The sequence below is a fragment of the Cryptotermes secundus genome, unplaced genomic scaffold (assembly GCF_002891405.2).
Source record: "Cryptotermes secundus unplaced genomic scaffold, Csec_1.0 scaffold541, whole genome shotgun sequence".
Taxonomy (NCBI): domain Eukaryota; kingdom Metazoa; phylum Arthropoda; class Insecta; order Blattodea; family Kalotermitidae; genus Cryptotermes; species Cryptotermes secundus.
This window is the reverse complement of record NW_019735467.1, coordinates 185,707-197,429: the sequence shown is the minus strand read 5'-3', so window position 1 is coordinate 197,429 and position 11,723 is coordinate 185,707. Positions and strand designations below refer to the sequence as shown.

Below are 11,723 nucleotides of genomic sequence, written 5' to 3'. Positions count from 1 at the left end.
GACTTTTTTCTCTTCCCAAAAATCAAGTCTGCGCTGAAAGGGACCAGGTTCGAGTCCGTGGATGCAGTGAAAGCAAAAGCGACGCAACTCTTGAAGAGCATAACACAAGATGACCTGCAGCACTGCTTCCAACAGTGGAAAATTCGCATGGAGCGGTGTAGGGATCGGGGAGGGGACTACATTGAAGGGGATAACATTTCGACTGTCTGATTTTTTTTTAATAAAGGGTTAGAGCATGAATCCGGTTTCTTTATTGCCACACCTTGTACATATGAGTCATCTCCTAGGATGCCACACAAGATTCCTTGACAACTTATGGCATGCCACAAAATGTCCACTACTTCTGGATGTGTGAAATGGTAATGGGCACATCACACTGTGTAGAAGCAGGAGTGCGAACACCTTGTAACAGCGACATATGTGTCAGGCAACTGTGCCTCATTTGAAGGCATGTTTACACAATTTCCTGAAAATTTGTGGAATGCAACATTTATAACCTGGCTAGCTGGCTTTTCCCAGTCTCCATCTTACTACATTATATACTGTATAGTAAGATGGAGACTGCTGACTAGCCAGGTATACACCCATTCCAGTCTTAAAAGTATTCTATTTATATATGTGGAGGGCCCTCAAACACTTCAGTTTGACTTTACAATGCCTAGTAGTTCAAGAAGCGCAAACTTGCATAGTTTTGTACAGGAGTTTGGTGAAAAAGTGTTTAGTACCAATGGAGAGATATTTTATTACAAGCTGTGTGATGTGAAAGTTATGGCAGAAAAGCGATTTACTGTGCAGCAGCATTGTAAAACTTCTAAACATGTTAAATGTTTAAGCAGATTATCTAAAAAAGGATAGCAGACAAAGTTTGTTGTTTAAAAACAATTCTGCTAATTCTTCTTCTTCGGTGAACAATGGGTGGTTTCTTTGAATATTTCAATAGAAAAATTACATAATCAGCACTTCAGAAATTTTTTGGAGGCATACACTTGTCATCCTATCCCAAGTGAATCGACATTAAGAAAAATTATCTCTCTACATGTTACAAAAATATGTTAAATAAGATTTAAACATCTGTTGCTGACAACAAGATATGGGTTTCCTTGGATGAGACTTCTGACATAGACGGGCGGTATATCGCAAATGTTATAGTTGAGACCCTGGAGATATATTTCTTCTTGGCTGTGAAGTTCTTGAAAGAGCAAATCATTTGTCTATAGTTGTCCTATTTGATAATTCCATGAACTTGCTGAGGCCAAATGGAATACAGTGAAATGACGTCCTTCTCCTAATAACATGCTGTTCCATACATGAAGAAGGCTGCCAAAGGACTTCAAATTCTCTACCTGAAAATGATCCATATTACTTGCCTCACTCATGCATTGCAGAGTGGCTGAAGAAGTTCTAAGATATTTTCTGAATGCAGATAGGCTAATTTCAAATGGAAAGAAAATATTCATCAAGGCCCCTCTTCGAGTAGAGAAATTTAAAAAAGCTCCTCTACTGCCACTTCCTCCACAGCCTATCATCACACGGTGGGTTACATGGTTGGACGCTGTGGCATATTATTGTGAAAATTACACATCCATTGAGAAAGTGTTTAATGGCTCTGACAGCAGCGTGTCAACATCAATTAAAGCTGTCAATGACTTGTTCTCTACTTCTAGCACAAAATCTGACGTATACAAAGTCAAACTTCTGTTCAATTTCAAGTGCAATAACTCGCCTGGGAGTTGTAGGGACTGAATTCTGATGCATTGGACACTGTAAAAAGCACTGAGAATGAACTAAACTGATCTTGTAGTGAAGTAAGCAACAAGATTAAAATCAAAACAGAAAGTGCTCTTCATCGGAATGCTGGTTACTCAACAATATGCAAGATTCCACATATACTTTCCGGTAAACCAGCAACATTCAAAGATGATCCAGAACTGTCACAAAACGAACTGACATTCTTCAAATATGCTCCTGTCATATCATGTGATGTGGATCAAAGTTTGTCCAAATGCAAAGTTATCCTCAGTGACAACTGGCGATCTTTCAAATTTGAAAATTTAAAAATGCATGTAGTTATAAATTGCAATTGTAACAGTGAAAACTGAGAAGTGAATAACTTGTGTTACAGAAAAATTGAAAACTGAGATCTGAATAAGCTTGTTCTTTTATACTGTTTTTTTTAGATAACAGAGTTACAGGTAAATTAATATTTATATCATGTGCGCCAGTGTTTGTCTAAAATATGAATACAAAAATCAATATTAACCTCTAAGAGCCTAGTGACACCATATGGGGACCTTTAAAGTATAGCCGAGTGGCCGTGTGACACTGTATGAGTACGCGCAGTCCACATGTGTGCACAGTGTTTTAACCTTTAAGAGATGGGCCATTTAAATTCTGGTAATGACCGTGGGCCGGAGTTAATTTAAATGCCGCCATTGTAGAGTAATAAAAAGTGTAATCCTCTTACTGAAAATGCTGTGATTTCTACAATTTTTGTGATAAACGAACGAAATAAATGCTACTTTTATCTAGAAAGAATATAGAATCAGCTGTTGTAATTTACAGATTTTAGAATCTGTAAAAATTGTTACATTGATTCCAAAAAAAAATTTCCCCCAGTTTTGAGCGTCTCTCCATAAAAATGCATAAAGCTTCTACACAAAACGTTTCTGCAGTATAAATGCATGCTGCTGACATTCTCTCTTACTATGTCATATCTGGCGAAAGGGGAGGAAGTTTGTTTGTACTGCACATTCTCCAGTCACATCGGCTTCCTGCATACACGAGTGTGGGCGAGTTCTTATCCTACTTTGTCCTTATGAAACTCTGACTGTTTATACACGTACAAGTATGTCGGACTATCCATATAGAGGCACTCTTCTTGGAATATCCCCTCATTCCCCTTGCTTCCACGTCCCTTCAGAATAAACTGTAACGCATTCTGAATGGTGTGATTTATGAGCGGCCTCTCAATTTCGGTTTCTTCCATGCGAAATGGGGCCCTGGTGCATAGTTGAAATTGCGATGTTTTATAAGCGTTACGAATAGAGGAGACCACTCACCATCACTGGCCTACTTCCCTGCTAATATGAAACAGATGTTGCATGTGTGTGCTTCGCGTGGAAAACAGAGTTACATGCGGACAAAGTGCATGAATTGTGACATCAAACTATGCATTCAGTTACATGCAACATTCAGTTAGCTGATGCAGGAGGGAAGACAGTCTACTTATAAAGCTGGTGTCCAAAAATAATGTACCGCATTCTGAATGGTGTGATTTACGAGCGGCCTCTCCATTTTGGCTTCTTCCATGCGAAATGGGGCCATGGTGCATAGTTGAAATTGCGATGTTTTATAAGCGCTACGAATAGAGGAGACCACTCACCACCACTGGCCTACTTCCTGCTAATATGAGAGAGATGTTTCATGTGTGCGCTTCGCGTGGAAAACAGAGTTACATACGAACAAAGTGCATGAATTGCGACATAAGACTCTGCATTCAGTTACACGCAACATTCAGTTAGATGATGCAGGAGGGAAGACAGTCTACTTATAAAGCAGGTGCCCAAAAGTAATGCAAGTAGAACAAGAATTTCTATCTTAAAATTAGATTTTAAAACACTGTGCGCACTCGTGGACTGTGAGTCACAATATGGTGTCTTTCGGCCACTTGGCTTTACTTTAAAGGTCCCGATACGGTGTCTTTCGACTCATAAAGGTTAAAATCTNGCCTACTTCCTGCTAATACGAGACAGATGTTGCATGTGTGCGCTTCACATGGAAAACAGAGTTACATACGGACAAAGTCCATGAATTGCGACGTCGGACTCTGCATTCAGTTATATGATGCAGGAGGGAAGACAGTCGACTTATAAAGATGGTGTCCAAAAATAATTAAGTAGAACAAGAATTACTATCTTAAAATTAGATTTTAAAACACTGTGCGCACTCGTGGACTGTGAGTCACAATATGGTGTCTTTCGGCCACTTGGCTTTACTTTAAAGGTCCCGATACGGTGTCTTTCGACTCATAAAGGTTAAAATCTAATTTTAAGATAGAAATTCTTGTTCTACTTGCATTACTTTTGGGCACCTGCTTTATAAGTAGACTGTCTTCCCTCCTGCATCATCTAACTGAATGTTGCATGTAACTGAACGCAGAGTCCGATGCCGCAATTCATGCACTTTGTCCATATGTAACTCCATTTCCCACGCGAAGAGCACACATGACACCTCACTCTCGTGTTACAGGAAGTAGGCCAGTGATGTCCTCTAATCGTAACGCTTATAAAACATCGCAATTTCAACTATGCACCATGGCCCCATTTCATATGGAAGAAGCCGAAATTGAGAGGCCGCTCGTAAATCACACCATTCAGAATGCAGTAGACGATTCTGAAGGGTCACGGAAGCAAGGGGGCATTGCGGGGATATTCGAAGAACAGTACCTCTGTGTGGTTAGTCTCAGATACAAACAGGCAGAGTTTCATAAGGACAAAGCACGACAAGACTTCGCCCACACTCGGGTATACAGAAAGGTTCCAACGTGACTGGAGAATGTGCAGTACAAACATAAACTTCCTATTCCTTTTGCCAGATAAGACACAGTAAGACAGTGCATCAGCAGCATGCATTTATACTGCAGAAACGTTTTGTGCAGAAGCTTTACGCATTTTTGTAGACAGACACTCAAAATTGGGGATTTTTTTTTAAACAATGTAACAATTTTTACAGATTCTAAAATCTGTAAATTACAATATCTGATTCTATGTTCTTTCTAGATAAAAGAAGCGTTTATTTCGTTTATCACAAAAATTGTAGAAATCACGGCATTTTTAGTAGCATGCTTACAATTTTTAATACTCTACAATGGCGGACATTTAAATTAACTCCGGCCTGCTGCGATTATGGGAATTTAAATGGCCCATCTCTTACACGTTAAAAAGAAAACAAGAAATGATTTAATCCAGTATGAAATGCAGCAATTTCATCAGTTTTATTTCCTTCAGAATCATAATAGGGCTAATTTGGTAAGTAGGGCCTACTATCATAGTAGTATCAGAGTATCATATATACTATCATAGTAAAAGTTAATTTTACAATTTTTAGGTCATATCTGACATCATTTTAGGTCATAAGTGCATATATTTATGGTTTTTAGGTCATAAAATTCTGGGCCCTAGTAATAATGCTTGCCTTGCAGCTGTGCGATCCAGCTAGCCGGGTTCATTTTTGCAGTTGGTTTCTATAGTGGATCACTGAAGATTAGATTCATCTGGAACTGACATTCTTTTCTGATGAAGCATGGGTTCACTTGCAGGGATACATAAATACGAAAAATAATTGCTACTGGGATTCACTAAATCCACATCTAACCCATGAAGTCCGGCTACATCCAGTGAAAGCTAGAGTCTGTCGTGCTGTTAGGGCAACAAGGATTGCTCTATCTGCATTTTTAATGGAACAATTAATTGTGAAAGATATGTACAGATCATTCTCAGACAATTCTTTTGAGTTACAAAAGAAGAAACACTCCGAGGCAGGTTTCAGCAAGACTCAGCTACTGCCCACATTTCACGTACGTCTATACAGGCTTTGTCTAGTACTTTCAGGGACAGAAATATAAGCACTGGTATTTGGCAGGCACATTCACCTGACCTTAAAGTTTAGATATTTTCTTCTGTGGTTCTTTGCATGACAAAGTTCAAAACAGCAAAACCCACATGCAAGAACTAGAAAAAAAATATTCATAGGAGAACTGCAAAAATTCAGGCACAACAGCTTTAATGGTTATTCAGAACCACTTCTGTTAGTGCAATAAATGTCTACATGTAGGGAGACAGCATTTTCAACAACTTCTGTGACCTGTGAATTGTATACTTCATTCCAAACGTTACTGGCCACAGGCATACTGATACACTGGCAAAATCTGTATGCACCTTGCAGCCAGTGGTGCATCAGTCGCTGTGAATCGCAGAGCAGTGAACTGGAAGAGAAAAGTAAGAACCTCCATCTATATGTACAAGGTGGTTCAAATATGACCGGGACTGATTTTTTTTTTAACCAAAATTGCCAAACACTTACTTGCACATGTCAGTCTTCAACATACTCCCCTCCAGAGTCAATATATTTTTTCCAACGTTCTGGAAGCATCCTGATGCCCTTTCCAAAAAAGTTTTGTGGTTGGTGGCGTATCCACTCCCGAACATTCTGGACAACGGCATCGTTGTCCACAAACTGCATGCCTTGCAAGTCTGATTTGAGCCTTCCGAACAGGTAGAAATCACGTGGTGCCAAATCAGGACTTTATGGGGGATGTGTCAGAAGGTTCCATTTCAATTTCCGGAGGGTTTCCATTGTTGTTTTGGCCATATGGGGGCGTGCATTGTCTTGAAGGAAGGCTACCTGCTTTCCACCTCTTCCGCTTGGATCGGATCTTTTCCTTCACGTGTGTTGCCAGGAGGTCTGAGTAATAATAAGCTGCATTGACTGTTCTGGCATCTGTCAGAAAGTCTACATGGATAACCCCTTGCCAGTCCCAGAAGAACGTTGCCATCACTTTTCCTGCCGAATGGCTCCTCCGCGCTCTCTTGGGTTTGGGGGAACTGGTATGCCGCCACTCGCATGATGATTGCTGGGACTTGGGAATGAAGTAGTGCACCCACGTTTCATCGGTGGTCACTACAGACTTCAAAAATGCATCACCTTCATCTTCAAACTGCTGTATGAGACGACTGGCAACTTGCATGCGCGCCATTTTGTTCACGTCCATCAAAGTGCGTGGTACCCACCATGCATTCACCTTGCGATAGTGCAGGTGGTATTTCATGATGTCTTCTGCACTACCAACACTAATGGACAGCACTGCTCCAAGTTCCTTGATAGCGATCTTATTCTCACGAATAAGTGCGTCTGCACGATCAATGTTTGACTTGGTGACGGATGTCTGCGGCCGACAATCATGCGGTTCATTCTCCATGTGCTCTCTGCCCTCTCTGAAGCACTTACACCACTCAAACACATGGGTCCGTGGGAGACATTCTTCCCCATACTGTTGTTGGAGTCTGTGGTGAATTTCAGCAGACAGGACATTTTCTCCAACGAGGAATTTGATCACAATGCGTTGTTCCATGCTCCGCGGTACCTTCTGTTCACTCATCACTCTAGCAACTTCCAGACAGGACTGAACAGGTTCTAACCCTAACAGGAGGGAGGGTGGAGGTTGTGGGTTCACTCTCTCAAGGTCACATAGCTGCTGTGCAGTGCAGCTTGTTTACAAAAAAATCAGTCCCGGTCATATTTGAACCACCTAGTATATGTAGAAATTGTCTTTGATGTTCATTAATAGCTATGTTTGTGTGTTTAATTACATGCACTGTATATTCCACTTCACCACAACTGGGTCTATATCTTAGGATGTGTTGCCAATGACAATTCTTCACTATTGCTTTCTATACCTCTTACACATTCACTGTATCTAATGTTTAGCAACCTTTCTGTCTAACATAAAACAACAAAAAAATTTGTCATGACAACTAATCACCTGACAGCAGGTACAGAGGCAACTCCAACAGTGTCAGGTATATTAAATTCACTTCAAACAAAGGGCAACAGGCAATACATGTCTATTATCTGTCAAACATTATCACAGACCTTTAGAGAATCATTAGTAATCCTATAACAAATCCTCAACATAATGACAGCTCTATGTTATTACATGGATACAGACTGCATCCAAGACAGAACACAAACGATAAAACTTCAGCATTTATAGATCCTTAGATCCCTACGATGTAGTACCAAAGCACCGATTAGTGGATTGGACTGACAAAGAAAATGTGGACGATTTTTCCTGTATAGAATTTACCGCAAACATTCAGTTTACACAAGATCTATTTTTATCTATATTAGAACTGTTTAACAAAAATGGAAGTGGTACATCGCATGCAACATTCAACGTACTACAGTTGCCTAGAAATATTTCAGGAAAGAAAAACCTTCAAAAGCTAGTCAACAGCACAGTGGAGTTGTTTCATATTCACAGAGATCGATATCAGACAGACAAACTGTATTTCTGCTCATTTGTGTTATCTGCCTAACAGTGCACATACAGCTCACCTAGGGTTACCATATTTTGAAACTTAAAAATGAGGACACCATACATACAAATCGAGCCGTACCAGCCCCTATGTAACTTCTAACACACACAATACACAATACACACAAAAACTTTAACAATACACTTATTCGTGCAATCAAATTTCAGTCACTACAATACATTTAGGCCTATAATTGTTCAATTGAAATCCAGTCACTATGTTCCATCTTAACAGACCATGAATATTTTTCTGTTGACATAATTTCTTTTAAAATGTGAGGATACTTCAGCAAGTATGAATGAAATGCAACACAATTGAAATGATGAAAGTTATATTTCACAACAGCTAGTCCTTTCACTGACTCCACAGCAAGACTAAGGAACCGGAAGTGAACATGGATTAGTCAAATGAATACTCCCTTTGCAAGGAGGAGATACATGAATAAAGCAAAGATGCTAGGCAAAAAGGAGAAGAAAATTGAAATACGGCCAACTTTTGGACATTCGCCTTAATTTTGTAAATTCCTCCTGGACGGTAATTTACCCCTCAAAAATGAGGACATCTCCAGAAAAATGAGGACATATGGTAACCCTAAGCTCACCTCAGGTTCAGCCTTTATTTTTGGAAATGTTATTGGGACAGGATCCTCTTCCTCTTCTGCATCTGAGACTGCCTCAGCTTTTACATTCATGGCCTGATTTGCATCATGAGGTGTTGGATATGTCTCACCATATGGACCCACTAAAGTGTTCTCCGAATCTGTACAGTTCTGTAAAAACCATCACATCCTTCTCAGAAATGGGTGTAAAACACCACACATGAAACAGCGTATGCTCTCCTTGCTATGGCTGTTTCTTATCACATTTAACTCATAAGAGATGTTTCGTATGGATGTTCTTCTCTACAGCTATCATGATCACTAGAAAGTACTCGGTTCATTGCTCAGTGACCTTCCTGACGAACTACCGGCCACTGCGGCAGTACAGAAAATATCTGCTTTTTTGGTACCTAAAAACATCATAATGAAGACCTCCACAAACTGTAACCTTCGTTCACCAAGCATAATTTTATGATCAAGACAAGGAGAATGAGATGGGCAGCTCATATAGCAGGCATGGGGGAGAAGAGGAATGCATGTAGGATTTGTTGAGAAAGCCAGAAGGAAAGAGACCACTAGGAAGGCCTAGGCATAGGTGGGAAGATAATATTTAACTGGATCTTTAAGAGACAGGATGGGTGGTGTGGACTGGATTCATATGGATCAGGATAGGGACTTATGATGAGTTTTTGTGAACATGTCAATAAACTTCGAGGTTCTATACAATATTGGGAAATTCTTCAGTGGCCAAGCAACTGGTGGATTCTCAAGGACTCACTCAGCTCCATGAAGTTATTTATTGTACCTAAAAGCTAAAGTCAAGGAGGATGAGATGGGCAGCTCATATAGCAGGGATTGGGGAGAAGAGGAATGCATATAGGATTTGTTGAGAAAGCCAGAAAGGGCTCATTACTGTGCTCATCATGGCTCCATATCCTAAGGCAAATAGACTCAGTACAAACCCTTCCAAATTATTTCTTTAAAATCTATCTTAATAGCATCTTTCCATTTGCACTTAGGTCTCCCAAGTGGTCTGCTTCTCTCAGGTTTTCCCTCCAAAACTCTGTATGCATTTCTCACTTTTGCATGTGCACTACATGACTTACCCACATCACTCTCCTTGAACTCATTGCTCTCCTACATAATATCCCAAACTCTTACAACCCAAGTGTAAGGAACGCTCCATGTGGATTATGCAAACAAACAGAAGCGTTATCACAAAATATTTAGTTTCTTTGGACAAGAACACTGAAATACAGCAATAAAACTCTTGTCTGTGCACAAAAGCACGAAACACTCACAATCCTTTTGCTTACAGCAGGAAACTTTTCTTCAGCTCTATACAGTACAATTCTTGTCACTCTTGTTGCAAGAGAATGTAGAATCTTTTGTAACCTTGAAACCTGTTCATCACATGATAAACATCTTGTGGGGTTCACTGGAATTAGCTTACAAGAGTTGTAGTAATTTAAATTTTTGGTTCTAACAAGTGTACCAATAACAACTGCGAACAGTTCTGTGACTTCCTACGGATTTTTGCTGCTATAGAACTTCTCTCAAATACAGTTCCGTTTATGCAAAATTTAATTTCATCTACATCGGAACTGCTTAAAAGGAAATGGAAGTGGTACATCACAAGCAGCAACACTCAACAAACTATAACTATCTAGAGACACTTCAGAGAAAGGCCTTCAAAGGCAAGTCAGCAGCACAGTGGAACTGTTGCACGTGCACAGACAGATGTAGATGAGAACGACAAGTGAAATTCTCCCTTATTTGTGATATCTGCCTAAGAGTGGACATACAGAAACATACAGCTCACCTCAGGTTCAGCTTTTACTTCCTGAACTGTCATTTGCAGAGGATCCACTTCCTCTTCTGCATCCGAGACTTCCTCAGCTTTTATATTCATGGCCTGGTTTGCATCATGACTTTCTGGGTATGTCTCACCATATGGACCCACTAAAACCTTCTCTGAATTTGTATAGTTCTGTAAAGGCATCACATCTTCTATCAGTCATGGCTGAACACCACCATACATGAAACAATATATGCTCTCCTTGCTGTAGCTGTTTCTCATTACATCTAACCTATAACAGCTGCTCTTTACAGATTTCTTCTCTAGACTTCATAATCTTAGGAAGTGTTAAGTTCATAATGCAGGGACCTTCCTGAGATACTTATGGACCCTGTGAAAGTACAGAAAATACGTATCTGCTCTTTACGGAACCTAATCCCTCATTACTGTGTTCACACATGCCCATCATAACTTTGCATCCTGACATAATCACACCCAGTACAAACTTCCCAAAATTATATCTTTAAAAAATCCATCTCCACAATTGTCTCATTCTTTAAGGTTTTCTGTCAAAATCTTTGTACACACTTCTCATTCTCACATGTATGTTACATGACCTACCCATATCACTCTCTTTGAATTAATCCCTTTCCTACATAATATACCAAACTATTATGTGTAGAACCAAGTAAACTCCCCAGATGGCTTATGAAAACACAAGCTTGGCATAAAAAGTTTGGTTTCTTAAGATATGAGAATTGACTGACAATAAATTCTTGTGTGCACACAGGCACAAAACACTCACCATTCTTTCTGTTCCAAGGGAATACAGAAACTTTTGTAATATATATACATATATATATTCCGGTATCCGTGGTATTCCGTGGTATCTATACACATTGATTGGTGCGATAGTACTGGTTCTTTTTGTGAAGAAACAGAAACAGAAGAAGAAACAGATACTTCATAAGAAAGAAAACACGCTAATACGTAAGTACAAACGTTCGTAAATCAATCCTAGGCGATCCTAGGTGTATAATAGCAATAGCAAACAAGCAACTCAACAACTGGAACGACAAAGAGGTTAAGGCAGACCAACAATCCAAAGAGTATACACCCTACGAGAGAAACTGGAAGTGACGCACTTAACCAAAGATGTCACCACAGAAAAACGCAGTAAACCAAAGCGAAGAAAAATGCGGCTCATGTAAAAAAGGATTCGGAGAAAATG

At 39.7% G+C, this 11,723-nt stretch overlaps 1 protein-coding gene across 1 annotated transcript in view; it reads right to left on the bottom strand.

Moving 5' to 3' along the window:
- Window positions 1-10,868, bottom strand: part of LOC111869335 (zinc finger protein 271-like) — a 12,985-nt gene extending 2,117 nt beyond the window's left edge. The window contains exon 1 of the mRNA XM_023860791.1: window positions 10,517-10,868. Within this exon, the coding sequence (XP_023716559.1) occupies window positions 10,517-10,696 (180 nt within the window). The 5' untranslated portion in view covers window positions 10,697-10,868. The remainder of the gene's footprint in view (window positions 1-10,516) is intronic.
- Window positions 10,869-11,723: the final 855 nt, after the last annotated feature.